The sequence below is a fragment of the Python bivittatus genome, unplaced genomic scaffold, assembly GCF_059951505.1.
Source record: "Python bivittatus isolate LINGU-HERP-01145 unplaced genomic scaffold, Pbiv_v1 ctg000480_np1212, whole genome shotgun sequence".
NCBI lineage: Eukaryota > Metazoa > Chordata > Lepidosauria > Squamata > Pythonidae > Python > Python bivittatus.
Window position 1 is genome coordinate 15,012,173 of NW_028277075.1, and position 27,872 is coordinate 15,040,044.

At 36.3% G+C, this 27,872-nt stretch overlaps 1 protein-coding gene across 9 annotated transcripts in view; it reads right to left on the reverse strand.

Annotated features, from left to right (window-relative positions):
• The window catches only part of NPAS3 (neuronal PAS domain protein 3), a 758,559-nt gene that overhangs the window by 348,470 nt on the left and 382,217 nt on the right, over positions 1-27,872 (reverse strand). For all 9 annotated transcript variants that reach the window (XM_088145380.1, XM_088145381.1, XM_088145379.1 and 6 more), the window contains one exon: positions 20,724-20,806. In XM_088145380.1, the coding sequence (XP_088001506.1) occupies positions 20,724-20,806 (83 nt within the window). The remainder of the gene's footprint in view (positions 1-20,723; positions 20,807-27,872) is intronic.

The following is a 27,872-nucleotide window of genomic DNA, read 5'->3' on the forward strand; positions in this document are numbered from 1 at the left end:
TTATTACATACATATATATTTATAATATGTATGTATGTATGTATGTATGTATGTAAAAACGTAGCATTCCCCAGCTTGGTACTCTCCAGTTGAACTCCCATCATCCCCACCAAATGGCCAAGATGATGTCACCTGGCAGCTCTAGAAGGTTCGAGTATCAGACACTGATTTTCCAAAAAGCATAGATTCTAAAACGGCAACATTGAAATGCATCTGAACTGAGCAATCCACAGTGTGCCCAATAAAAATACATAATTTTCAAAATTCTGAGAACTCAAAAGCTTACACACTTTTTGTGGCATTTTTGTTGGACTTTACATAAGTGTTGTTGTTAAATTTTTATGCCTAACTCAAGGTGGTGAACATACCTAATACTCCTGCCTATTTTCCCTACAACAACAACCCTGTGAGATGAGTTGGGCAGAGAGACAGTGACTGGCCCAAAGTCACCAAAGAATGGATTTCCCTCTTCATTTTTTAAAAAAGGTTTCATGTATTTGCATAATCAATGTGGATGCAGCTGTCATTTTAGGGAAATATTTGGGGGCAATAATCTTGGGTGAGGTTGCTTCCTATCACTTTAGCTCCCCAGCATATTCAGGATCAAACTACTACTACCACGATTTCTCCTTCTCCTCTTCCTTCTTCCACTCATTGTTTTTATTTACCAAGAATGCTTCTGGGGACTAAATGGCATTTTGGGAAATAAAAGTTTTTAGAGGTTGGTGCTTCGCTTTGCAGCATGCATTTACTTTTTTTTTTTTTTAATTATTATTAAATTTCTTTAGAACCTTTAAAAGATGGTATGGACAAAAGGCCAGGCAGACAACAAGGGCAATGTTGAAAAGGCACATTACTTTATCCAGGTGCTACACTGGGAGTCCCAGCAGTATAATTTTGCTAGCTTATTGCTAAAATTATCAAAATTAGAATTTAGTGATGCAAATGCTTTAGCAATGAATTTATGTCCATAATAAACTAAATGAAAACAAAAACATCCAATTCCCAAGTGTTTTCATATCCACAGCTGCTAGCTACTCAACTATTAACTAAATAAGTCTGTCAGAAACGGAAAACTAAAGGAATAGGTGCTACTGTTATTACTTTAAACTCTGAACTGAAACTTTAGTTCATAAAAAATAATTTTAGCAATATTTAATTGGAGAAGTTTAACAAAGGTAGAATAAAGAAACAACTTTCTGAACAATGAACAAAAGCTCAGAGAAGACTTTAAAAAAAAAAAAGACAGGCAGGTATTTCCTCAGAAATAAATGACATTGTACTTACTCCAGACAGTTGCATAACACTGTATCTTAATAGTGGAAACATTCCACAATGGCTTCTAAAACTTAACATTCTCAATTCTTCACTTACAAAACAACTGTTATGATGCATGGGGTTTAAGAGGAAGTAGACACTTATTATTATTTTCATCTATAATACTTTATGGACTGAAGGGACAGGTGAACAACCTGCCAAAATGCTAGCTGAAGTCTAGTAAGCTCCATAATGTTTATGTGTAACTGCAGGGGGAAAAAAAGAAAAAAAAAACTTCAAAGAATTACATTAGTATTAGCAGAGTAAAGTCAGGCAGTCTTATATTGATCTGATAGATGAAAAGGATTTCAAATCTGTTTTAGCATATATTTCTAATTTAATCCAACTGAATTTTATAGAACATACTGATGAGTAAATGTGATCTGTATTTGGTGTAACATTAAGCTTGTTGTTTGCTGCAAACCAAATGAAAAAGAAATGTAATCAACATTTTGTACTGCATTTGGAATTCTGTCAACTGGAAGGTTCAGACCTTCTTTCTGCCATAAATATTCTCGGAAGTGAAGATCCCTCTGTAATTTCTGAAAAACTAGGCAAATAACAAAACATCCCTGAGGATCTATTTCAGGGTTATCAGAGATGACCTGAATGGGTTTCCCCCCCTACTTCTAGCAACAGACTTCTGCTTTAACACCAATATAATATTAAGAACATTAAGAACAGAAAACATTAATTAATCTTGCTTGACTTCCCCTTTCCCCCAATCTTTCCCTCTGCCCATGATTTTCAGAAAACGCAGCCTCTGGGGGACTTGCCTGAAATTTCAGCAACTTTATACTATGTGTCAAAGGAAGCTTACAGGACAGGGTTCTTTTAGGTTGAGAAAAAGATTCTCAATAAAATATTAACTTGTTTGCTTGATTATTCCTTTGCACTGAACAATGACTACACACATCTGCATGTTTAAAAAAAATCTGCATAAAACCTTCCCCTATTAAAAGAGCAGAATGCTTTACAAAGCCAACCTCTGAGAAAAGGTGTTTTTTTAAAAAGAATCATGTGACAACTCTTTCATTTTAAAGTGCTTCTTTGCACTAACATTCTTCAGCTGAAGGAGCTCTGCTCTAAATATTACGGAATAAAGAAAGAAGATTGTTGATTTCTTTTAAAGCAGGGTCAGGCAGACTGTGACATCCTGGTAGATAATTCAGTTTATTTGCAATAGTTTCTGACTCTTAACAATTAAATAATAAACTTGGAAATTAAAAAAAAATCTGGCTTTATGTTGTTTGCTTATCTTTTCTGTTTCTAAAATAGAAATATAAATGCTTGCTTTTCATTAGATTTACTGCGTCATTCTGCAAGGCACATTTAGAGGTCTGATTTATATAACTCCATTATAGATTTGTACACCTATATGGAGATCATTTGTTCTATCTGGCCATAGCAGGTTGCCTGCTCAGCTGGTATTAAAAAATTCCTATTGTTTTTTATACAATATTTAGTTGTCTAAAATGAAAACAACTGAAAAAAAAGAAAATGGTAACATTACGAACATATACAATGCACACATACACATACATACACACACACACACGCAAACACATATATACAGATACACATATACAGTGTTAATCTACATACAGTAAAGGAATATTATTTCTTAAGCATTTGGATCTTTCTAGTGCTTCAGTCCTAATTTTTCACGTAGTCCTCAACTTATGACCATTCATTTAATGACCATTCAATGTTATGACGGCAGTGAAAAAAGTGACTTATGACAGGTTCTCGTACTTATGACTGTTGCAGCATCCCCGCAGTCATGTGATCAAAATTCAGGCTCTTGGCAACCAGCATGTATTTACAACAGTTGCAGTGTCCCAGGGTCACGGAATCACCACTTGCAACCTTTCCAGGGAGCTTCTGACAAAATCAATGTGGGAAGCCAGATTCGCTTAACAACCATGTGATTCGCTTAATGGATGCAGCAAAAGAGGTCATAAAATCAGGCATGACTCACTTAACAACCACATTGCTTAAGTGATGGACATCCACAGTGATGGACATTCTGGTCCCAATTGTGGTCGTAAGTCAAGGACTACCTGTATACTATTTAGCTGTCAATGTGCCACAAGTATAAAAGTATAATCTTCGAGCAATATTTCTACTTCTGGTTAGTTGTTTAGGCAAACTTACAAATATTAAGAAATCTAAAGGCTGATAGTTTTCTACCCTAACTGTAATATATGGGGCATATATTTCAAGAAAAGCAACCTTAGCCACATCGGTCTATGAAAAAAACCAAAATCCACTCAAAATGATACTAGACTATACCTTTATTAAGACTAATACAATCAACACAAAAAGATGGGCCACATTTTAAGTTCTGTAGAGCTCTTATTTTAGGCTGCTGTTACAAAAACAGAAAGGGTAAAAAATTCAAAACATTAAGCTGAATGTTTAAAGCAGTGTTTCTCAACCTTGGGAACTTTAAGATGTGGAAGAATTAAGAATTTAAGAATTCACCATGAATTCTTAAATTCTTAAAAAGTTTGAGAATTCACCATGGCTGGCTGGTGAATTCTGGGAGTTGAAATCCACACATCTTAAAGTTCCCAAGGTTGAGAAACACTGGTTTAAAGGAAATCAAACAAGGCTCTAGTTTTGTAAGGTCCTGTGATGTTTCTTTGTCTCTGGTCTACCTGAAAAAGATGCCTAAGTGTGACACAACGGTAAATCAGAAAATGGAGTAATATGTTTTTATTTTCAGAGTTTAGGGGAGCAAAATTTTCCTTTCTTCCTCACAATTTATAATCTGAGGCCAAAAGCACCTGATTGCATTCAGTTCACTGCTTCCATCTCAGGAGTAGCTTGAATTTCTGTAGGTTATTTTGTTTAAATCATAAAATACAGAAATTGGATAAAACAGATTTAAACTAGAAAAAAATAAAAATGAATGAAATACAACTCAACTGATTGTGCCATCCCTAACACAGCCCCAAGTTACCTGGCACTTAAAACATGCTAAGTACTCCTTCTCATCTTTATGTCCAACTCATCTGATGTCCTATTTTTACTCCTTTTGCAGATCACATTTTGCAGGATGACCACTCCAGGTTCAGTCTGTCCCATGGCTAAGCAGAGTGGCTGAACACTCCACTCTGGAACACTAGTGAGCCATACACCACTAAATGAATCAAAGAACTAACCCTGAATTAGATAGTGGCCTTGGCTCTTAAATATACATGCAGTTTAATTTATTCCCACTATCTCCATTCATCTGCATTTTCTCTCTCTCTCTCTCTCCCCCCCTTATTAAAATAATATAATATCAAACATTAACTCAAGCCTAAGCAGTCAGGCTTTGACCCATTAAGTTCCTTCCCAAGTAACATCTGAGTTTTAGGAGTGCTAGTTTACTCTTTCAAAAAAAGTACTGCCTTAGATTTGCTGCCCGCTAATTCCATAAAAGCTGTTCAAAGTTGGAGAGCCAACTGTTAGAATCACACTGGCAGATGTAAGTTCCATATGCTCAGGAATCTCTGGATGAAATTCTTATCCACTGCACCTGCATGTCAGCTTGTCTTTGCTGGCCTACTGCTGGCTTTGTTGATAAACCCAACTGCCTATCTGCTGTGTGTCAATTTTCCATGCCCTCTAGTCATGTAGCTAAGACCTCAGGTACTTCCCTCTCACGGAGGAAAAACATATAAGCAATGTATGTTTTATTATGCATGCATATTGCAGAATGCAACTGCTTTCAATTAATTCAGTTCAGGTGATTTGCAGGTGTAACATAAATGAGAAATGTTCTGGCACACAGTTAGGAGGTATATCACACACATAAAAAAAATTCTTTAAAGTATTTTAATCCTGAATAACTATGGAAGGCATTGCTATAGGTGTATTTAGATACACCTGGATATATATAAATCAAAATTCACAACTGCTTTCAAGGTCATTTTTTTTAAATGCAAAATACATGCAGTTTTAAGTGAATGAGTTTGATATTAATACATTTAATAAAAAGAATGAAATAAATGTGCAATGGCAAAAGGAACTACGGGTTATTTTTCTTCACCAGAACTGCAAATGCCACATAAGGTTCTCCTTTGAAATGTAAGCAAGCTTTGATGGGCAGCTGTTTTTAAAAAAGGAGAAAGTATTAATCATAACTCTCTGGGCCAATTTCAGACACTTGGCTGGGGGTGGCATGCTTTCTATTAAAGTAAATGGCCAAGCAAAAGGGAATGTTTGGGAAACCTAGAAGAATGAGGTGACTCTTGGATTATATTTCAAATGATATTTTATTGTTAATAATAGTAATAATAACCCTACGCATCTGAGTATTTCAGACACTGAATTATATTTTAGATGGGGGGGGCACTTCCTCTATGGGACTGAGGACAATTGGCTACCTCGTTCTGTTCCCCACAAAAGGCTGGCTCCATAGTCTAATTTTCCCAAAACTGGTGCCCTTTAGATATTGCAGGTTCTGGGAACAAACCATCAAGGAGCATCAAGTTAGAAAAGGTTGTCATACTGGATAACATGCTAGGAACATATGTATTCCTGTACCACTCTCAAGGCTTTATGAAGCCCAGAAGACTAGATGGAAAATAATCTATGTATACAGCATGAATATAGGGTTCAGAGCCATCAAATTTTACAAATATAGGCATACGTTCAATATATTTGGTATAATAAATGAACCTGGAAAAACCATGATGGCTATAACAGAATCTTATGTTTAGGCAATGATTTCAGTATTAAGTAAAGAACTGTTGCAAATGCCAAGGTAGCATAGTGCCTCTAAAGTAAAGATAACTTCTTTTAATGGTTGGTATTTAAGCAATGAATCCTTTTCAGGGACAGTAGCATCCAATATCCTTGGTTCTCCTTGACTGAAAACTTTGTTAATGGGTAAAAATAATGACAAAGAGGGAAAAAAGGAAGAAAGGAATATATCAACATATTTGTTCAAGAACCAATTTTTATTCTCCAAACAGCTGGTATATTCACAATATTCACTAACCATATGTTACACACCAAAATCAATTAATTTTAAAATATGACAGATAGTAGATTTTAACAGTAAAAATGGAATGGATATTTTTAACATACAGTGCAACCCTCCTCCATTTCTATTACTTCTGTTACTTTTAAATAAATTGCATCCTTTAATCGCTATATTGCGTCATGGGAATAATCCCACCAGATCTCAGTTATCTCCATTAAATCATATTTGCCTTTCTGTACCAAGAGATCAAACTCATTATGTATCTATCCTATATTCTGAGCATTAATGGATAGACAGTGAAGGCCATGAATTTTATGAACCAGTGTTCTTTCTGATTTTTTAATGAGGTTTAAGAGGTCCCATTTCAGCAATACTTCAAGTTTTCCCAAGACCTTCCTCCAGGGTTTCCATTTGGACCCACACATTTTTAGCAGTCCTTGTGAGCTGCATCCCAACTTATGTCAGCAGTTAATCATCCAGATAACTGAGACCATGGCACCAAAAACTGTATCTCTCCCATCAACACCCTCTCTGTATCAAGTTTTGGATACATCATTACAGTAATCTTCTTTCCCTTTCCAATTGTCTGCCACAGTATGTAAGGATTGATGAGAATATCATTTGAACCCCCACTGTCTTGAGCTTTCTATCAAGATTTTCAGAGTCTGTAGTGATAATGCTGTAGCTATTCTTTGCAGCTTCATTTATTTCCATGTATTTTAGACACATGGAAAACTGTCAGTGATAAGTCTAGGGAGTTGTTCTGCCACATAATCCCGGTAACACAGTCCACTTCAAAAGCCAAGGTGTCCAGTCAACATATGTTTGTTTCAAGTCCTCAGAGCAGCAAATTACAAGGTTCCATGATTCTTCCCTTTGTCTTTTTATAGTACACACTTGCATCTTCTGTGCCCTTTAGCGACCACCATTGTCTCTTCTGTTCTACAGCGTCTCTCTTGTTTTCTCCTGAATGCTAAGAGCCTGCTTCATTGGTAATAGTCAGAAAATTGTTTCTGAGTTTCAACAGTGCAGATTATCTTTTATGTCCCTCGCTTCTAGTTGTAACTTATCCACTGAGCTTGCTCTTCTGACTGTCTTCATTATGAAGAATCGCTTCCGTATCTGTTTCCTCTTTCTTTAACTTAAAACCTCTTGAATAGATTTCCTAGTATTCTTCTCTTCCTCCATGAACAATATATAATTCTTCCTAGCCTCAGGTTTATCTCATTAGTATTTTCTAATATCAGATATAATTTCTCGCATTCTTCCTTCTTTTTGCGTTAAAATTATTTTTTTTCCCCAACCTGCAGCTTCTTACACTGGACTCTTTCTTTCTCAGTTTATTGGCTCCTTTAGTTCAGCATCCTTGTCTTGGATTTCCCTGTTTCTTGGGACCTATTTCCAATTGTTCCTGTGTGGAGTTTCAATCCATATCCACTTGACAAGTTTTCTGTCCTTCTGGGAAGTTAATTTGTGAAGAGTTCTTTGAGCATGAAAATGCCCAGAGCCTTGGTTACTCCACTATGGGATACTTTAGGGTTTGGTGCTTCCCCCCCCCCATGGTATTTAACATCTATATGAATCTGTGTGTGTGTGTGGGGGGGGTGATACAAGCAGAACAATCTTTAAGAAGTGAAGGGGATATAAGACATCCACAATGACATTTCCAAAAAGTCAAGATGGTGGCAGGTATGGGTGGGAATTGTCTATTACTGGTTTCAAAGATCTGCTGGCCTTGCACTAAGAAACAGAAACTTTATCTGGAGAACAATAGCTTTAAAAAAATCCTCCAAATTCATTTTAGTTTTCCAATAGGTCTTAAAGACGATAATTTTACTACCTTAGATTCAGGACTGGCAATGCTGCCAGCACTTCCCCATTTTTAGGAAACGTATCAGGGAAATAAGAGGGTACTGGATTCAGCAGATCAAATACCATCCTCAATCCACCACAGGGCACACCCTTTTCCAGAAGACCGGTGGCAGTGGAAACTTTTACTGCTATAACCAAAAGGCAAGGATTAGATCCAAAGAAATGTCCTCATGTTCTGCTTGTATCTAATTACTATACATATTTGCGTATAAGCTCATCTGCCATAAGCCAACCCTAGAATTTTTCACCATGAAAAATGAGTTACCACAGATAAGCCAACCCACATTTTTCATGGTATTTTGGTTAAACATTCAAGGATCGGCTTATCTGAGGATGGGCTTATCCACAAGTATATACAGGAAATACAGGTACTTTAAAAAAGTATTTCTGTATATACTCGCAGATAAGCCCATCTGCGGATAAGCCAAACCTGATTTTTTGGCACCTAAAATGCTCAGCTTATCCTCAACTATATACGGTATCTGCTAAATAATTTGAAAATGAACATATCAATTAAATTTACGATTTGCATGTTATTTCAACACAGTGAAACAACTGATTTCTGAAAGCTCTGAGATTTTTAGAAAGTATGCATCCAGAAATTATGACATTCTAATCATCCTAAAATAATATTCCCAGTTTCTATCGTATATACGGTAAGGTCTGTCTTTTGGGGAAATAATAAATGATTTTACATTGTCTATATTTTTAAGTAATTTACAGAGGTTTATAGGGCAGTTTATAGGGCAAAGTCACCACTGAATGAAGTTTCCATAAACCCAGTATTGTTGATTTAGCAGGGAATAAGGCAATCCCTTTTCTACCTCAAAAAGGCTGCAAGTAGCTCCCATTTCTATTCATGATCTATTCCTTGAGCCTGATTCAATGTAGGCCGCTGGCTATGGAAATGACAACTTAGCAGGTATCAACAAATTGGTCAACAAACAGTGCTGAAACTACATGTACCATGGTTGCTATTTAAGGGTGCTGCTTCAAGCCTCAGTTGCAAAACAATTTTATACTTGGTTCTTGTGAGGGACAGTGCGACAAGGAAACAAAACAAAACCCTATAGTGTTCACTGAATATATCAACACTGGACAAAAACCACAGTGATGCAGTACCTCTGAAGCAACTTGGAAAAGAAAGCATGTCCCTACTAGATCCAATCTATACTATCTAGGCCAGGGTTCCCCCAACTCTTCAGCTCATTGACCTGTTTATGAAGTTTCGGATTGTTCATCTATCCCCAAACTTTTATTATATGAAAATAATTTAATAAATACTACTTTAACTAATAATACAAATAACAACAACAACAACAATAATGGATAGTCCCATCAAGCCTTAGGGGTTGATATTGACCACTTTGGGGAACCCTAATCCAAGCAAAATGAAACGTAGTAATTTTTCCTATGCTGCTTCTAAGAAGAATTAAGCAATGTTTTAAAAATAAGGAGATGATCATTTAGTAATGCCCACAGAATAGAAAATTCAATCTATGCACCATATAAACTGTATTATCTTTTGGGGGTGAATAGCAGCTTTATTATGATTTTTCATGGGACCACAGCCCAGAGTGAAATAAACAGGTACATGTACAGATAGCATTGCAAACAAATGAAGTCCATATATGTCTCTTACATCCTCGTCTCTCATTCAGACTGCCTTTCATATGTCATGAAAATTAACATTCAAAGGGATAGTGGGAAAATACAGCACTATTCAGATTTGTAGGCCTTTGTGTCAATGAAGCATGAAATATTTGTTTTTTAAAAGTGTGTATCCCACTTTTCTGTCCATACACACTGAAGATCATTTACAACAATTAAAAATCCAAATTATAAAATATAAAAATGAAAAAAATGCTATTAAAATCAGAAGCAAAATTAATATCAATATTGTTAATATCAATTCAATTAACAAAAGCATGGTGGAGGAAGATAGGTTTTTGCCATATTCCTGCATAATGAAAGAATGAAGCCCCAATTCACCTCCTTGGGCTGTACATTTCATTGTCTGACAGCCATAGAAGACTTTCCCCAATGTGCCAACCACTAGTGCCAGAATGACAAAACCAACGTTGTGCCATAAGCTCCAGCCCTCTTGGGCATGCTACAATGTACGTGCAGTGCCAAGATACACTGCAGCACTGCTTTCATCACTTTGATCCAGTTGCCCTCCCCCCCATGGATACCGTCTGTCAACTGGAAAGGGCCTCATAATACAAACTTGTTCCCTGGTGATCTAAGTAACTTAACAGGTTAATAGTATGAGATGCAGTCCCTCAGATAGTCAGTCTCTAAGCCATTTAGAGTTTTAACACATGACTGGCTCTGTAAAATTAACTGACAAAAGACACAAGAAGATAATGCCATAATTTTCAGTGATCAGACTACTTTCAGAAAGTATATCGTATTTGGGGGGAAATAGAAATAAATAAATAAAAAGATTCAAAGAAATCTTTATAACGTAACGATAATATAAATAAATAAATAAATAAATGATACAAAGAAATAAAATAAATCAGTGAATAAAATATCCCAATTCTGGTTTGGAATACATTTGCAAGTTGGAATAGAAAAAGTCTAGCCACTATTGATCAACAGGGACATCTACTTTATTATCCCAGCACATCTCTGAGATAAAAGTTACATTATCATATAGCACTTTTCCTAGGGACATATGCAGCTAGATTTTAATGAAATTGGCAGTGGAGTGCCATAGCAGCTTATTTTTTTAGGAAGGAAGGAAGGAAGGAAGGAAGGAAGGAAGGAAGGAAGGAAGGAAGGAAGGAAGGAAGGAAGGAAGGAAGGAAGGAAGGAAGGAAGGAAGGAAGGAAGGAAGGCAGGCAGGCAGGCAGGCAGGCAGGCAGGCAGGCAGGCAGGCAGGCAGGCAGGCAGGCAGGCAACACTTTGTGGCAGTAAATAAGTATTATCATTTCCTATCTGAACTTATCTTCCAAACAAATCTCATGCTCCCACAACATTTCAGTCAGGTTTATTGAAATGTCATATTTAAATCACTCCCCATATTATCCTGCTTGTGGATATTTTTCCATCTGAATCAATGTACAGTATCTTGGAACAAATAAGATATGCAGAATATCTGCTTCTCAGTTTATAAATGTGCCAGAGAAGGAATGGATGGATATATAGCTGTAGTGAAGATGCTCCTCTTTATAACAAAGGTTAATTTATTCATATCTCAAACTGACATTTTTGAGAACTTTTTAAAACCTCCATAACCCTCCTGGTACTGAAGACTTTCCTGCCAATCTCTAATACTACATGCCTGGGCAAAGTGCTGTAGCTTATGGTGGCATCTGAACTCGAGGCTTTCTTGTTTCAGCCCTGGTTATGCATAAGACACTCTGATACCTTGATGGGTGCATCCTATTTTGATTCCTGAAATGTGCTCTTTGTGTAGAAATTTAAGTTGAGTCAAAATGCTATAGCCAGACAATTAGCCAGAATTAGGTACAAGAAGCTTACGATCAAGTTCTTGAAGCCTCCAGGTGAGGTCATTCGGTAGCATAGAGTGCAGTATTATCAGTACACTAATGACACTCAGTTATACATTTCCACCCCAGTCTGGACAGGTGATGCCGTTCAGGTGCTTAGCCAGTGCCTGGAGGCTGGGGGGGGGGGGTTGGCTGGAAGGAACTGGCTATGACTCAACCTTAGCAAGATAGCATAGCCCTGGATTTCTGGGTCCCTTGGATCTGGAGAGTTGCCATCTTTAACTCTTAAGAAGGTGGCACTCTCTTGGACAGAGTTGGTGCACAATCTGGGGGTTCTTCCAGACTTATAGCATCTGTTCAATGAGCAGGTGGCAGCTGGGGCCTTTGCATAGGTTTATTTTGTGCGCCAATTGCACCCATCCCTGAGATGGGAGGACCTGCTCATGGTCACTCATGCCCTAGTCACTTCCTATTTGGACTACTGCAACACAGTCTACATGGGGTTGTCCTTGAAGACCACCCAGAAACTTCAACTGGTTCGGAATGGGAAGGTGTGTACAGTTCTGGGCACCCCTCAATTTTCCCATATTGGGAAAGGGCTGCATGGGCTCCTGGTTTTTCCCCAGGTGCAATTCAAGGTGCTGGTTATCCTGTTTAAAGCCCTATATAGCACAGGGCCAGGTTATCTGCAGGACCACTTCTCTCTGAGGACATCTATCCTTCCCACTAGACTGGATATGGTGGGGTTACTCCAGGATCTCTCTCCTAAATGTTGTCATCTGGTGGGATCTAGGAAGCAAGCCTTTACTGTAGCTGTGTCTACCTTGAGAAACAGCCTCCTCCCTCTGGCGTGGAGGGCGCCCACCCTCCCTGATCCTGAAAGGCCATTCACACTTGGTTTTGCTCTCAGGCGCTGAGTCAGGAGGGGAAGCATTTGTAGTTCTGTGATGGGATTGCTATGGCGTTTGGGGTTTTTAATTTTTTGTATTTTGTTATCTATTTGTTGTTAGCTGCCCAGAGTTATGTGGGAGATCATACAAACCCTTTAAATAAATAAAAAAGATCATATAACAGCTTCACTGGATACTGTTTTCTTGGTACAATTTAAGTGTTGGTTATGACCTATAGAACTGTATATGGTTTATGTTCACATTTGTTGAAAAACACTCTTCCATAGGAGTCTTCTCAAGTTTTAAGGGTTTCAGGAATGGCACTTGGTCCTGCTACCACCGGCAGTATGTTTGATGAGAATCCCCCTTGTCTGTGGGGTCAGGCTGGCTCTATTTTCTTGTATTTTACTGGCACACAAAGTCATTCAGGAAGCACTTACTGTGGAAGCTGATTAATTTGCTGAGATGGATTTAATTGCTATTCTTTCCTTATATTAATATGTTTCCATTATGTTTTTTTTTTTTTAAAAAAACTGATCTGTTTATGTTCAATTGTAATTCTGCTTCCGTATTAATTGTTTTATTATCATTAGCTACCTTGTGCTCAATGTCATTATGATTAGCTACCTTGTGCTCAATTTTTAGTGGAATGAGAGGATATTAATTCAACAAACAAATAAACAGAACTATTTCAAGGAGGAGGATTGTTCTGAGACAGTTATTTGCAAGGGCTGTGCAATGTACTCCACAGTTACTGCATAGTTCAGAGAGACGTCTTACGCCTGTTCCCTGTAAAGTCAAATGCATAACTTCTTGTAGAACCTCACATTCTATTGATATGCACTTTTTAAATAATAGGGGTAGTTTGTTCACCTAGTAGTATGTTTGGGAAGGAAGGAAGGAAGGAAGGAAGGAAGGAAGGAAGGAAGGAAGGAAGGAAGGAAGGAAGGAAGGAAGGAAGGAAGGAAGGAAGGAAGGAAGGAAGGAAGGAAGGAAGGAAGATGCAGTTTATTATTTAAACTGGCAACAATGTATAGCATGGATAAATATATACCAATCTATGTGATGTGGATGTTAAAGTATAATAACATGTACTTGAAAGGGATAATATACATAAAGTTTCACGGTGCTAATGAATCACCTGCTGTTACAACTCAGATCAGACTGCAAAGCCTGACAGTGAGATACATCAATGCACCATTTTTATTTCTTAACAATATAGAGAGAGCCCAGGAACACCAGAAATGCCAGTTTAAAAAATAAAAATAAATCAATATTTAAATAAAAATCTAATAGAGAGAGTAGCCAGGTACATAAAAAGTATTTATGTACAGTATTGCAAGTTTATTGATGCCCACATTGCATGGGTCTCCTAGAACACCATCATCAAATACTGTCTAATTACTATCCTTTGTAGATTCAATGCTATTTTTTTGTCCTGTTCTTTCTCCAAACTCACTTGCAGCCTCTTCTGTCTGTAACCTTTCATCTTTGGTCACTAGGATGCTTCTTTCAGCCCTCACTGGTACACCCTGCTCATCAATTCAAGCTTTGAAAAAGCAAAGCAATGGAAAGGAGTTGAGTGAGATGCCTGTGATTAAGCATGCTGTTCTAAAGAATATCCAAAAAACAAAGCCCCTTTTAATTCTGTCTGCTTTCATCAAATAGAGGAATGCATCACATACACTGTAATTTCTATATTGTGCTTAGTTATAGATGCATAATAAATACATTTACTCCTACTCCTACTCCTGCACTTATTTTTATGATAATTGCCTAGAATTTAGATTGCAGATAGGAACATTATCTTTGTTGGCTGCTTTTATTCATAATTTCAAACAACTAACTTCGTTTCTAAAATATTGTTTCTCCTACTTCACAGCCATAACGTATTGTACACCACAGCATTATTTTAGAGATATAGGAATCATGCCAACATAAATAATATCTTAGCAGTTTTTAAGCACCATTGTACTTTTGCCACATGTGTATTCATTAGCAAGGTTGTGGTGTATAAAATCATAATCATCCAAAGATCAACACTTCATAATGCCTACAATTTAAGTAGCACTACTGTAAACCTCACTTGATTGTTTTACAGTATAACATTCTAAGGTATGCCTTTTGGTTTAAGACATTCAAAAAGCAACTTATTTAAATATGCAGAATTATCTTGAGTTGTTCATACGTGAACTTAAAAGCCATGCAACACAGGAAAATTAAGTAATTATGCCTCCAAGTTATTTACTGCAATTAAGCTCATTTATCATATGCAAATTAGTGCAAACTGGTCTCATTAGTTACTAAATTACTCAATATGAGCTGAACAATGTAGCACTCCAGTTTGTAATGAAAAATCCCTGTAGAGGCAAGCAGGATCAATTAAGCTAATTTGCATATGCAAATATATTGTCTCACTTTTACTTTCCCCCATATTTAATCTTACATTTTCTGGTCATTCTTGATTATATTAAAAGGATGAGGTCAATCAATGTCTTCATTGTAATCTTAGTATTTTATACAACTTCATAAAGAAGAATACTGCAATTCAGATTGCCTATTTTCATATCAGCATTTAAGTCCATTTTTTCATAGAATAATCAAAATAAATGACATGATACAATATTCTTAGATTAATTTTTTTCTTAGCAACGGCTAAGGAATTTCACCTAATGGTGAAGACAAAGTCACCAAGATGTTGAAATAAAAACTGAAAAACGTACACTGGTTAATTACTTTCTCTTTGTTTTCAACAAACTAATCCTACTATGAATTCAATCAAATTTTTCAGTTGTACAATATGTGGCAATTCCTTTTCTTGGTGTTATGTTATTGAGTAATATGCCTTTGACTCAAAGATTGCCAACTTCAGTTGTTGCTTTGGTTTTATAATTTGTTTCTGACACATAAAGAAACTGAATGAATGCTTTGCATCTCTTTACTACAAAAGATATAGGATAGATACTTAAATTTGAACTGATTTTCTCAGGAACAGGGAGGTACCCTGTCAACAGTGTATGCTTGGTTTTTCAAACAGTCTTTGATGAAATTGCCCATCAAAGGCTCTTGAGTAAACTTAGGAATCAAGGGATAAGAGGATATGTTCTTTTATGGACTGCTAACTGAAAGCAAAGGCCAGGAATGAAATTTCTCTATTTTCTCAATGGAGGGAACTAAGAACTGGAGTCCCTCAAGAACTGTGCTGGAAGGTGTTTTTTAACTTGTTCATAAACGATCCTGAATAATGGATAGGCCAAATTTGTGGGTGACACCAAACCTTTCAGGATGGTGAAGACCAAGTGATTGTGCTCCAGAAAGATCTCCTTTAACTAAACGAATTATCAACCAAATGGCAAATGTGCTTCAACATAAATATATAATGATGCATGCTGGGGCTCAACCAGCTAATTTCCTTTGCACTGACTGGATCTGAGCAGTCTGTAACTAACCAGGAAAAATATATTGATGGGGTCATAATGGATTGCTTAATGAAGATCCCAACTGAGCAGCATTATGAATAAGGATACGTCCATGCTAATGAGCATCAGAAGTAGACTAAAAAGAAAACACTGCAATGCTGTTAAGTAAATCTGTGATACCCACATCTGGAATACTGTGCACAGTTCAAGTTACCACATTTGGAAAAGGATACAAGAGAGCTGAAAAAAATTCAAAAGAGAGGAATCAAAATCATCAGAGAGCCCAAATACTTTTCTTACAAGAAAGCACTAGAATATTTGGACTCTATAGCTTAGAAGAATGGTGATTAAGGACTGCAATGTATAAATTCATCCATGGCACACATCAAAGTGTCTCAAAACACTAGGACCAAGAGTCATCCAAGGAGGCTGAATGGAAGGAGATTTACAACAGACAAAATAAGATCCTTCACACAACAGATAATTAACCTATCGAATTCATTACTATGATGTAGTGATACCAACTAATTTTTTTTGGGGGGGGTGCCTTTTAAGTCAGTGTTGATTCCTGGAGACTGCCTGAAGAAGTCTCTGCAGTTTTCCTGGCAAGATTTCAGAAGCGATTTGCCATTGTCTCCTTCCCAGGGCTGAGAGAAACTGGCCCAAGGTCACCCAGCTGGCTTCATGCCTAAGGCAGGATTAGAACTCACAGTCTCCCAGTTTCCAGTCTGCTGCCTTAACCACTACACCAAACTGGCTCCTCAAATAATTTAAATGGCTTTAAATGGAGATTGGATACATTCATGGAGAAGTCTACCAAAGGGTACTAGTATTGAGACCCAATGCTACTTCTAGGTAGGGACAGCACACCTCCACGTAACAAGTGCAAAGGAACAACAGTGGGAGAGAGGTATGTCTTTGTCACCTGTCTGCAAATATCACAGAGAAACAAAGATGGGATTGTAAATCAGGAGGACTCTTTTTATGTTCTTATGTGAATGCTTCCCAAACTCTATTATTATTATTATTATTATTATTATTATTATTATTATTATTATTAATAATAATAATAATAATAATAATAATAATAATAATAGAATAGCAGCAGTGAGATGCCCAGCCTTCCCTTTTTACTTGGCTTTCATTCCTTGAGTGAACCTGAGAGGATATTGAAGGTACCTCTCTGCCTTCTGGTCTTGGTAGTGTACATCCAATGTTTCTACGTTGTATTGGAGTTCTGGCTTTTCTGCAATCTTTCCTATACTGATTACAGGTAGTGCTCACTGAACGATGGTAATTGGGACCAGCAACTCCATCACTAAGTGATGTGGTCGTAAAGCGTGATGTCACATTACTGCGCTGACTTACAATGGCAGTCGCAGCAGTCCCAGTTGTTTTTGTTAGGCAAATCCCATGCGGCCGCAACATCCCATGGTCACATGATCGTCATTTGTGACCTCCTGCTGGCTTCCCCATTGATTTTGCTTGTCAGAAGCTGGCAGTGAAGGTTGCAAAAGGCGATCATGTGACTGTGGGATGCTACAAAGTTGTAATTGAAAGCTGGTTGCCAAGTGCCCTAATTGCAATCACGTGACTGTGGGGATACTGCAGTGGCTGCAACTACGAGGACCCCGTATAAATCCCCCTCATTCAGTGCCATCGTAACTTCAAACAGTCACTGAACAAGTGGCTGTTCAATGAGGACTACCAGTATTCAAAACAACAACAAAACCCCCACTAGTTTTGTTCTTAAGTCTGTATCGTGTAGAAACTGTGATATTTTAGGGCCAATTTTTAAAAAATTCCTTAAAGCTATTCTGTGATAATTTCAGTTTTCTTGATTATTCTTGCAAATATGGGGAGGAGAAAGCCTGAATCAGAGCCACAAATCACACTGAGAACAACAGAAAAATGCCTGGGATCTCTTTGCTTTAAATGTTTCCTCTGTGTTCCATCTACTGGAGCTGGAAGAACTTTGACTATGGCTGGATTAGATCCAGCTCACTATTTCTGCAGGACCAGCCCCCAAAATGAGCAGATGCTATAAAAGGCTTCTCTTCTCATAAATGGATAGACTAAGTACAATAATGGGAATGGTAATCTCATTTGTTGATTTGTTTAAAATAAACAAGAAAAAATTCTCTTGTACCTTAAACTTTAAACTTGGTGGACCAGGTTCCATTTTTGTTGTGTATCAAAAGACTTCACAGGTATGTGTGTATGTATACACACACACACATACACATGGACACTGGGCTCTAAACTAGTTCATGACACAATATAGTTATTAATATTTGCAATCTCACAGGTCTATATTATGAGAAGCTTCCATTCTACCAAGTTTTCTTCTATACAATATACTCCTGTCTATACAATCAGTTCCATAGCAATACACGGCATTTTCAGAGTCTTAGGAACAGCTTGCATCCATTTATTGATTGTTAGCCTTCTCTGTCTGAAATTTCACCTTTACATGTTATGGACTTAATTGGTATCAAAAATTACAACTTGAAGTTTGGTATATACGCTAGGAGGGTATATCTATTGAAAGTTGGCAGGTGGGGGTGGGGAGAGAAAAGAAATCCACAAATGTAACAGTATTTCACCTTTTGTAAAATCATATCATTTCTAATATTTTGGTCAGGAGGATTAAAGTTCCCATTTGGAGATATACAGTATATTTTAGTCCTCATCATCATTTAGTTGTTTTAGTTTGCTTTAGTGGTGTGTGTTTAATGATTTTGTATGCTGTCCAGAGTCATGTTGTCTGAGTTGGGCAGCCATCTAAACATTCTAAATAAATCAATGTTCATAAGTCTCCTTTCCTTCTCCTTCAAAACAGACAATAAAACCATATCAAATCACATTCAACTAAAATCTTAAGGTAATCTTCTGAGCTTTTCTGTAAGGCCAGAATGGACTGGGAACATTTTATATTAGTCGAAGGCTTTCACGGCCGGAATACGATGGCTGGTGTGCGTCTTCCGGGCTGTGTGGCCGTGTTCTGGAAGTTTTGTTTCCTAACGTTTCGCTAGCATCTGTGACTGGCATCTTCAGAGAGCAGGAGCACAGACAGGAGCAGTTCTCCTGTCTGTGCTCTTGCTCTCTGAAGATGTGGTCACAGATGCTAGCGAAACGTTAGGAAACAAAACTTCCAGAACACGGCCACACAGCCCGGAAGACCCACACCAGCCATTTTATATTAGCATTTTAAAATCTTTCCTGTGGTACAGTACATGGGCACTAGGCAAGTCATTTAGGTATTTTTTAGTCCTACTGATTTAAGACTGGCATTAAGCTGATCCCAAAACCACTTCTATTCAAATGAATGGCATCTGAGTGATTCTTAGGACCATACTATGTCCTACATCTTAATATATTTTCACAAGAAAATTGAACAAATTACACAGCAAAAGACCTGTAAACATTATTCCATAATGGTTTCTGAAACATTGGCAAGAAAATAACATAACAAATTCTCTGTATTACCCATTACACACGGAAATCATATATTATTATGATCACAAAACAAAGCTATGCAAATTAAACATGTACCAAGATCATATGAATAAGAAATCCATCACTTGATGAATAAAAAAACACTAAAACCACCCAGGCTTCCTTGAGAAACTTACTTTCCCAATAATTTTTGAATTATTGTTCAACAAACCACCCAAAAAATTAGCAACATTTCAGATGTGGAAGACACACTAATGTTATGGCTGCTCCCATAGGAGGATAGGGAACTCAGAGCAGGGGACTTGACTTATTTGTATTACAGGTAGTCCCTGGGTTAAGAACGCCCAGTTTACAGAAGACCCATAGTTAAGAACAGAGCCTATTGTAGCAAAATTTGAGTAAATATACAATGATTCAAGTTAAATACACAATGGTTTGAGTTAATTACACAATACTACTTATACAGTATTATACAATAATACTGTTCCAGCTTACAAACAAATTTGACTTAAGGACAGACCTTGGGAACAAAACTCATTCTTAAACTGGGGACTACCTGTATAGTAAACATGGTTTATAAGGACACCTGAATTCAGCCATTTCTTTCTTAACTTAAGGTAGTATTTTCTTCTGGATGCAAAGCTTAATGTATTGGTACAGAAATTATTTTCAAAGAAGCAAAACTCGGATAAACAAAGTAGATTTTTATATTTTGCCTACACTGACAGAATATATTGATCCTGATCCAAATGAGATTCTACTATGGAATCTTGTGTTGGAAAAACATGAAAGCACATGCCTAATGCATAACACTTGTCAAGATACTGTCTTCAATAGATAGTACTAAAATAAATTTGAAGGAACACTACACTGTTTATCTAAAGTGTTAAAGATCTGGAAGGCATGCTATCTTTTGAAGGAATATAAATATCACATTGAATGCAACAGTTGAAGCAATAGTGCTGAAAAACTACAATGGGAGGACAAAAATGAAAATCTACATGTGAACAAGATTTAAAAATAATTTGTTTCACAAAATAGCTATACTTACACAAACATACACAGTCATTTTGGGAAACCAGCAGCCACTGCAATACAACTAACTTGTGTTGAGTTTTAAATTACTACAGCACAAATAATATTTGCCCTTCCTCTCTCATTAACATTCTCTCAACCATTCACTTTCTAAAAAGAAAAAAAAATCTGTAAAACAAACCTTCATTGTATAGGCTCTAATAGTAATAGCAATATCTAAATATTTGACAGGAGTCTTAGATCTTGTTACTAAATATTTTGTTTGTTTTTGCAAAGCCATTGCTTTTACCTGTAAAATGTGACTTCCCAAATGTGACTCAAATACTTCAGTGGCAAGGGCACTGGGGCTTCTCCTGCGCTGGGCACCTATAACTGAATAAAAAAGGGATTATGTTGCAATCTCTGCACATTTAGTCACAATGCATCCCTGATTTAGGTTATTATTATTCATTAATATTTTCTATAATCTTAACATTTGAAAAATTACAATTAAGAAAAACACTTAGGAGATTCCCATGAAAAGCAATGGAACCCTATTTCTCCACTTTATCTCTTTCGGTGGAAGACTGTATGCAGAGGTAGTTCAACAAGGTGTTCCAGACAAAGGTCACTGTATGTGTCTCTATATTATCAAGTTATACAAGCTTCAGAATTTACATAACTTGATACAAAAAGTAGGTACGTTGGGTGGGTATACTCAAGCACACACATTTTGTATATTGTTATACTGGTCAGCTGTAAAAGAGCAGAAGAGAAACAGAGCATGTTGAGACAATGAGCATCCTTCCTTCAGTGAGCAATATGCCCACCCAGGAGAAAACCCATAGACACAGAAGATTTCATTAAGCTTGACTCCATCAAATGATTTTTGAAAAAAGTTTTTTTAGGGCTCAGGAAATTATAACCTTGAACAGTTAATAAAAAATATGCCCTATAAAATATTTCCTTTGTTTGAAGAAGTGAGCTTTTTGACAGTACTGTCAAAAATAGTTTTAGGACTGCAGTAAATAAAAATGCAGAACAAGCCCAAACAATAGTATGGTTAATATTTAGCAAGTCAATATCAAACAATGTTTTTGATATTAAAATAAGCAGGAATGTGTCCAATCTTCCAGACCAAACCTTAGGAACCTTAAATGCATGGTTCTGAGATGGGAAAAGTCAGTTCAATGTGTGTGAAACTATACGTGTTAAGCAATTTCTCATTTACAGAATGATCACAGTAAGAGTTCCTCTGCTGCTTATGGCAAATTTGACTGTGCCAACACCAAATCTGTGTATATCTGTGTTATTTGTTTATCTTCTGGTATGGATTATTATACTATAGAATTTTTTTTGTAGTTTTTTTTTTAAAGACTTTCCTTTGTTTAGATTGTGATTCTTATCTCTCCTATGGCTGCAATTTAAGTGCTTTTTTTTTTATTATAAACATTAAAATACCATAGAGAATGCACCATCTTTTGCCCTAATTTGGGTGAAACTATTTATTCCAGTTTAATCTTGTGTCTTTAGAGATCAGCTACTGCCTCTACTGTGCAAATGGGACAAGAAAGACATGATGGAAAAATCAGTTTGGGAAAAAACAGAATTATCTATATTACTTTTCTAAACAACTTCAGCTCATCAAATGCTTTTTCTCCTAGCAAAGAGGTATGCTTATAAAATAAAGCAAAGCACAAATGCTCTTTGTTGGTGGTTGGTTTCTCCAATTTTTTTTTCCAGAAAAAGGAGAAATTCTTCAACAGTTTCTCAGAAGAAGGGCTTTTTCTTAACAGAGACAGTAGCACTGACACTGAAAATGCCCAGTGAGACAAGTTCTCTCATAATGTTTTCCCTTGGAATGTAACTGAAATGTGAGAAGCTAGAAAGATGGCAGGCCACTAGAGAAATGACTATACACTGAAAGAAAGGATATATGTATACCATTTGGTCACCTAATGCAAAGCTTAGCACTTGGAATTTTGCCAAATGCTGTTCTCCTTTGAAATCACTTCTAAAGCAAATTGTCTTTCATCAAGCTGAATGAGAAATGGCAGAAAAAATGCAGGAGAATTTCTCTGCCAAGCACTAGTATATATCTGAAGCCTAGGCTTCATGGCTTCACTCACATGACAGAGTTGTAATAGTAGGTTAGAGAACAATACAGTGTCTTCCCAATGCCTCAAATTTCCTCTGCTGCAAATCCATCATTCCTGCACTTAGTCTGCATAAAATACAATGAGATGGCTACTGAAACTGTTTCTTAGATGCTATGGAATCTTGTCCAAAACATATCCTTTCACACAATCATTTCCCTAGTTTCCTAAAATTGTTACTTTATTTGGGGTGGGGGGGGTTGATCAAAAGCAGGGCCTGCCAGACTGTATGAAGGCTCAAACATTTCTAAAGGTATAAATTAACTACAATAAGGTTTTGTGCTAATATCTCTAGCAATCCTAAAGAACATCCATACAATAATGAACCATGTTACCCTCACATTTCTTGGTTTATTGTAAGGAAAGGGTCCTATGTCTCAGATCATATAGTACAAATATCCATTTGGTGCAGCAAAAAGAGCTTTTGTATTAGGTAGATACATACAGAAATGTAAAAATTATAATCACAATAATATTTAAACTATGGCTATATGCAAAATGTAGCATGAAGTAATACATAGGCAACAGTGAAGTGCCTCCATACCCCCAGAAACAAAATCAGATACCATTAAGAAAAAAAAAAAAACTTTCTTTATGCCTGTCAAGATCAACAGAGATAAACATGTCAACATGGAACCAAAGCATACTCAAATACATTTGCGGACTTCCATTTCAGGGAAGGAGGAATGTTTGTACATGACCTGGTCCTTTCTTGCCAGTAAAACAGACAAGATTTTGTAAGCAAGAGAGCTCAGAGTATATGTTCTCACGACTACAAGAAATTATTAGAGTGAATGTTCTACATCTGCAGTGCTAAACTCTTTTTAAAATAATTTTAATAAAAATTACAATTAAAAAGATAACTAAACAAACTAAAAAAAGAAATAGAAAGAAAAAATAGAAAGTACAGAAAAGAAAAAAATAGAAAAGAAAAAATAATAAAGAAAAAGAAAAGAAATATATAAAGAAATGACTTCCCCTTTCATCAAAACAAGTATAAACAATTTTAGTAACTTATCACCTTCTCTTAAAATACGACAAATGATCTCTTCTTCCCATATCCATCTCTTATATATAACCAAATCCTTAAAGCCTCATTGTTCAGTTATGATCAGCAAAAGTCCCTTAAGGGTTACCAGCAATAATAACATATCTGTTTTAACCTTGATAATATTTTAACAATATGTCCAATGTTAAAATATTTTGCTCCGTTCTGTATTAGTAAGCCAACTTTATATGCCTTCCTTTTACTTTTAACAATCTTGATCTTTAGTCCCTTTGAATAATGTTTGAGAACTTGATTTCTTTTCATTTTTTCTTTGTCCCTTCTCACAAAATTCTTCAAAGCTTTAACAAGTTTCTTTTGTAAATCAAATACAAGAAAGTTATCCATGTTACTCTTTTGGTTTGTTATTTGCATATCCCTTTTAATTATTAAGTCATCAGCCGGTTTCATTTGTATGTATAGTGAGCATCTTTTCCTTGCAGCCTGCCATTTTATATCCTCTTTAAAGTCTCAGTCTTATCAGTAAAACTTGTTCCTCTTCCATAACATCTTTTAAACACAGTCTATCGATAGAGGCAGACACTCTTAAAATTAACTTCCGGGTCCATTGTTCAAAAATATCCTTCAATATGTCCAATGTTTAAATGTTTTGCTCCATTCTGTATTAGTAAGCAAAATTTAAGTGTTCTTCTCCTTTAATTGTAATCTTTAGTTACTTCTGGTTCCCTCTAGGGTCCAACTTTCAAAGTCTCATCCTGTTTTTTTAAAGAGAATTCAAAACAAAAGCATTTTCCCACAGGAAGAATTCTTATAATTAATTCCAAAATCTTACTTCACATCCATCAGGACCCTTAGTCTGCTTGTAACTTTCCAAAATCAAAGTTCTAATCACCCTTTTGTTGTTTATTCCAAAAGAATTTTTTTTTTAAAGTCCTTAAACTTGTATTTAAAGCTTCTTTTGCTGAGGATTCAAGGAAACTTACCTGGTGCTGTAAAACTTGCTGATCCAAATATTCCTAATAGCTGAAAAGCAGCTAATAAGGAATTTCCAAAAGTCGTTAGAAAAGGAAGTATGCAAACTCAGTGTCCTTTTGAAGGCGCTTACTGTGGTTTGAGCAAAAAGGTGGCTATTCCATCGTCTCCCAGAGCTCTAAACCTACCAGAGACCACTATCTTGCCATCTCCTCATGAGGAGCAAGTGTATGGAGCACTTGTGGGTGATCTCAAGTCCTCTCCTTGCCCAAAGAGGAATTACGAAGAGCCGGTCTACTCACTGGCTCTTTATTCCACTGCAGTTGTTGGCACTGCTTTTAGTGGAGCCACCTTTAGTTTGCAATTTCTTCCTCAGAAGTCCACTGATCTCAAATAAAATACACCAGTGCAACACATGCTTTTGCAAAAGCTCTTAATTACTTTATCCATACTCAACACAGTGATAACACTCAGTACCTAATGGCAAATCCAAACATAAATGTACCTCAACTAAGTTTCTGTTACTGAAAGCAGTGGGTTTCTTTTCTGGAATTTTTCTCATCATTGATCAATCTAGTGAGAAGAAATTTTAGAGCAATATTTGTGAGAGGCATCTGCATTATCAAACGTCAAATCTGATCTCAGTACACAAAGACATATAACATCTAGTGAGAGAAGACAAGGGATATTGGTTTGGAAATGTAACATTACAGATGTTACATGTAATTTCTTTGCAGGAAACACTGCACTTTTTATATTGAACAAGAAATTTACTGTTGAAGTAATGTAATACTCAACAAATTATAGAAGCTGAATGTTCTAAATCCAACACTTTGTCATCTTGATTTTAGAAAGGAAATCAAGATGATGTATAAAACCAGCCCTGAGTATATTTCTTGTTATTTACTATACTTTACATAGGGCCATTTATTAAAATACTAAAACTATTTTAAAAAAATGTCAAAAGTTTTCATTTTATGCAACACTAAAGAGAGGTCACCCAGTTTCAAACTGATCTTCAGTTTTGTATTTTGTTCTGAAAGGTGATTCCATTCCTGTGATATTAAATATGTTTACAAAACATTCAGTATTGGATACAAATAGCCCAGGCCCTAGCACCAGTGCAGAGGAAAACCTGTGTCTCATCGCCCTGATGTCTCAGATCTGGAGCCAGTTTCATCCACCCAATAACGGCGTAGTAGGATGGGGGAAGAAGCTGTTACACTGAGAAGTTTTTCGTGATATCTTTAAAAATTAACTTGACTGAATCACAATGGGACTCTTTTCTAAGTGTATATGTCTTTGTAATGTGGTTTATCTGGGAGTAAGCCCTACTGAACTCACCCTTACTTCTGAGTAACTATATGCAATGATCATGGATAGGATGGAGAGAAATGAGTGAAGGAAAAGAGAAGGAAAAATTACAAGAATTGGTATCAATTGGGTGGGCATTTGCTAATCCAGTGCAGGCAGCATACATATATAAGATAAACCTGACTGCATATGAACCTCTCTCTCCTGTCTATAAAAATGTTAAAGTGTCTGGGTGCACACATCCCTACATAAATGTTTTAAGTATTTGCTCCAGTGCTGGTGAAATGAACCACAACTGCACAGCATATTACATTCAATTAAATAGGATTGCCAGAAAATAATTCAAATTTGTATGTGGCAGTGATGGAAAACAACGAATGGCATTCTTTCCCTATTTAAGATCTTTCTTTCTCCATGAACCTAAATCCCCATAATCAAGCATAAAACAAACATGGTCAAGAAAATCCTTTCTTCTTTTGGTTTGTTGAAAAAAGCTCTCAGCTCTCAGTTTAAGTTGCCTGTGGAAACTGCATATTTGCTTAGGAAAGCTTTCTCTCCTCTGATACAACAGTGTCCAGGGAAAAAGGACAGGATATTAACATCAAGTCAGAGTGCCGTTATATAGCATCAGACTGCACTGGCTTGTAAAGCAAAAAAGCCTAAATCTGTTGTCTTGATTTTTTTTTTTTATTCTGATCCCTAAGGTTCATGTTTATGACATTTGTAACATCTGCTACAAATGCTGAGGTAAGTCAGGCACAACCTTATTACCTCTAATCTAATGCTCCATTCATCCACAGGGCTTTTGTATGCCACAAGTATGTCAAAAACTGCAGAATCTACATGAAGCAGGATACAATACATGCATTCCTGAAATATACTGTAAGCTTGAGACATGATGCTATTTCCAGCAAACATTTTTAATGTCTGCATGATTTTTTTAAAGATATTTCTACTGAAAACCCTCATAATACTTTGGAAACTACTGCCTCAGCTATTTTTCACACACATACATTTTCCTTGTTTAATTCACATACACATGCACACACATACACACACACAATTAAGAGTCTTCTTTGGGTCTGTGTGTTCCAAAAGTAGCATGCATTCATATTAAAACGAAGTGCAAATGTAGCTGGAGGGAATGTTTACAAATTCACATATTATGAAGAGAATTTACAAGACTAAAATTTACAAGACTAGAACAAGACAGTCAAATAAGTCATCTGGAAAGGGGAAATAAGACAAAGCACAGAAATGCAGCCCATGGCCTAGCACCAGACAGTTCTGTACTAAGTGACTGTGACAGAAATACAAAAAAAGTCACCATATTTCAACAAATAAGCCCAGTCTTTGCTTGTCTTTTATTACCACAATTTGCTCTTGACTCAAACAATGACACATTTTTAATGAGCTATAAAGACTATGTCATGTTTCTTGCCCATTGTAGGGTTTGGGTTCATTTTTTGAACACTAAGTAAGAGTGATTCTGCTTGCCAAGGAAACTATCAACCAAGTTTTGATCAGTATCCATACAAATGGCCCATTATACTGTGGGCTGCAATATGTATTTTACAGTGATAGGGTTATGGTAAACATCTTTATTGTCTCCCTCATCTTCAGAAGAAAACAGGCATTCATGATCATGTATCTGTAATGTGAAACAAGGTTTTGAAGTAAAACTGAATCATTCCCAACTTACAATATCTTATAAAGGTCCCTCTGGTAGATGAGGTAAAGGGGATATGGACTTCAGATTTCATACTCATTTAATGGACTTTTGTCTGTTAAATTGAGGATCTGTCTTTTTAATCAAGGGTTTATCTCTTAACCCAAAGTTTACTGCAAATAACACAATTTATCTCAATTATATAATTCCACAAATGACAATTTGATGCAGATGATATAAATTGACTTTGAAACTAAACAATATTTTTTGCTAATTTTTAGTCTATTTATAATGCTGTGACTGGGAAAGAAAGTTGCTCTTACTACAAAATATCTATGTACT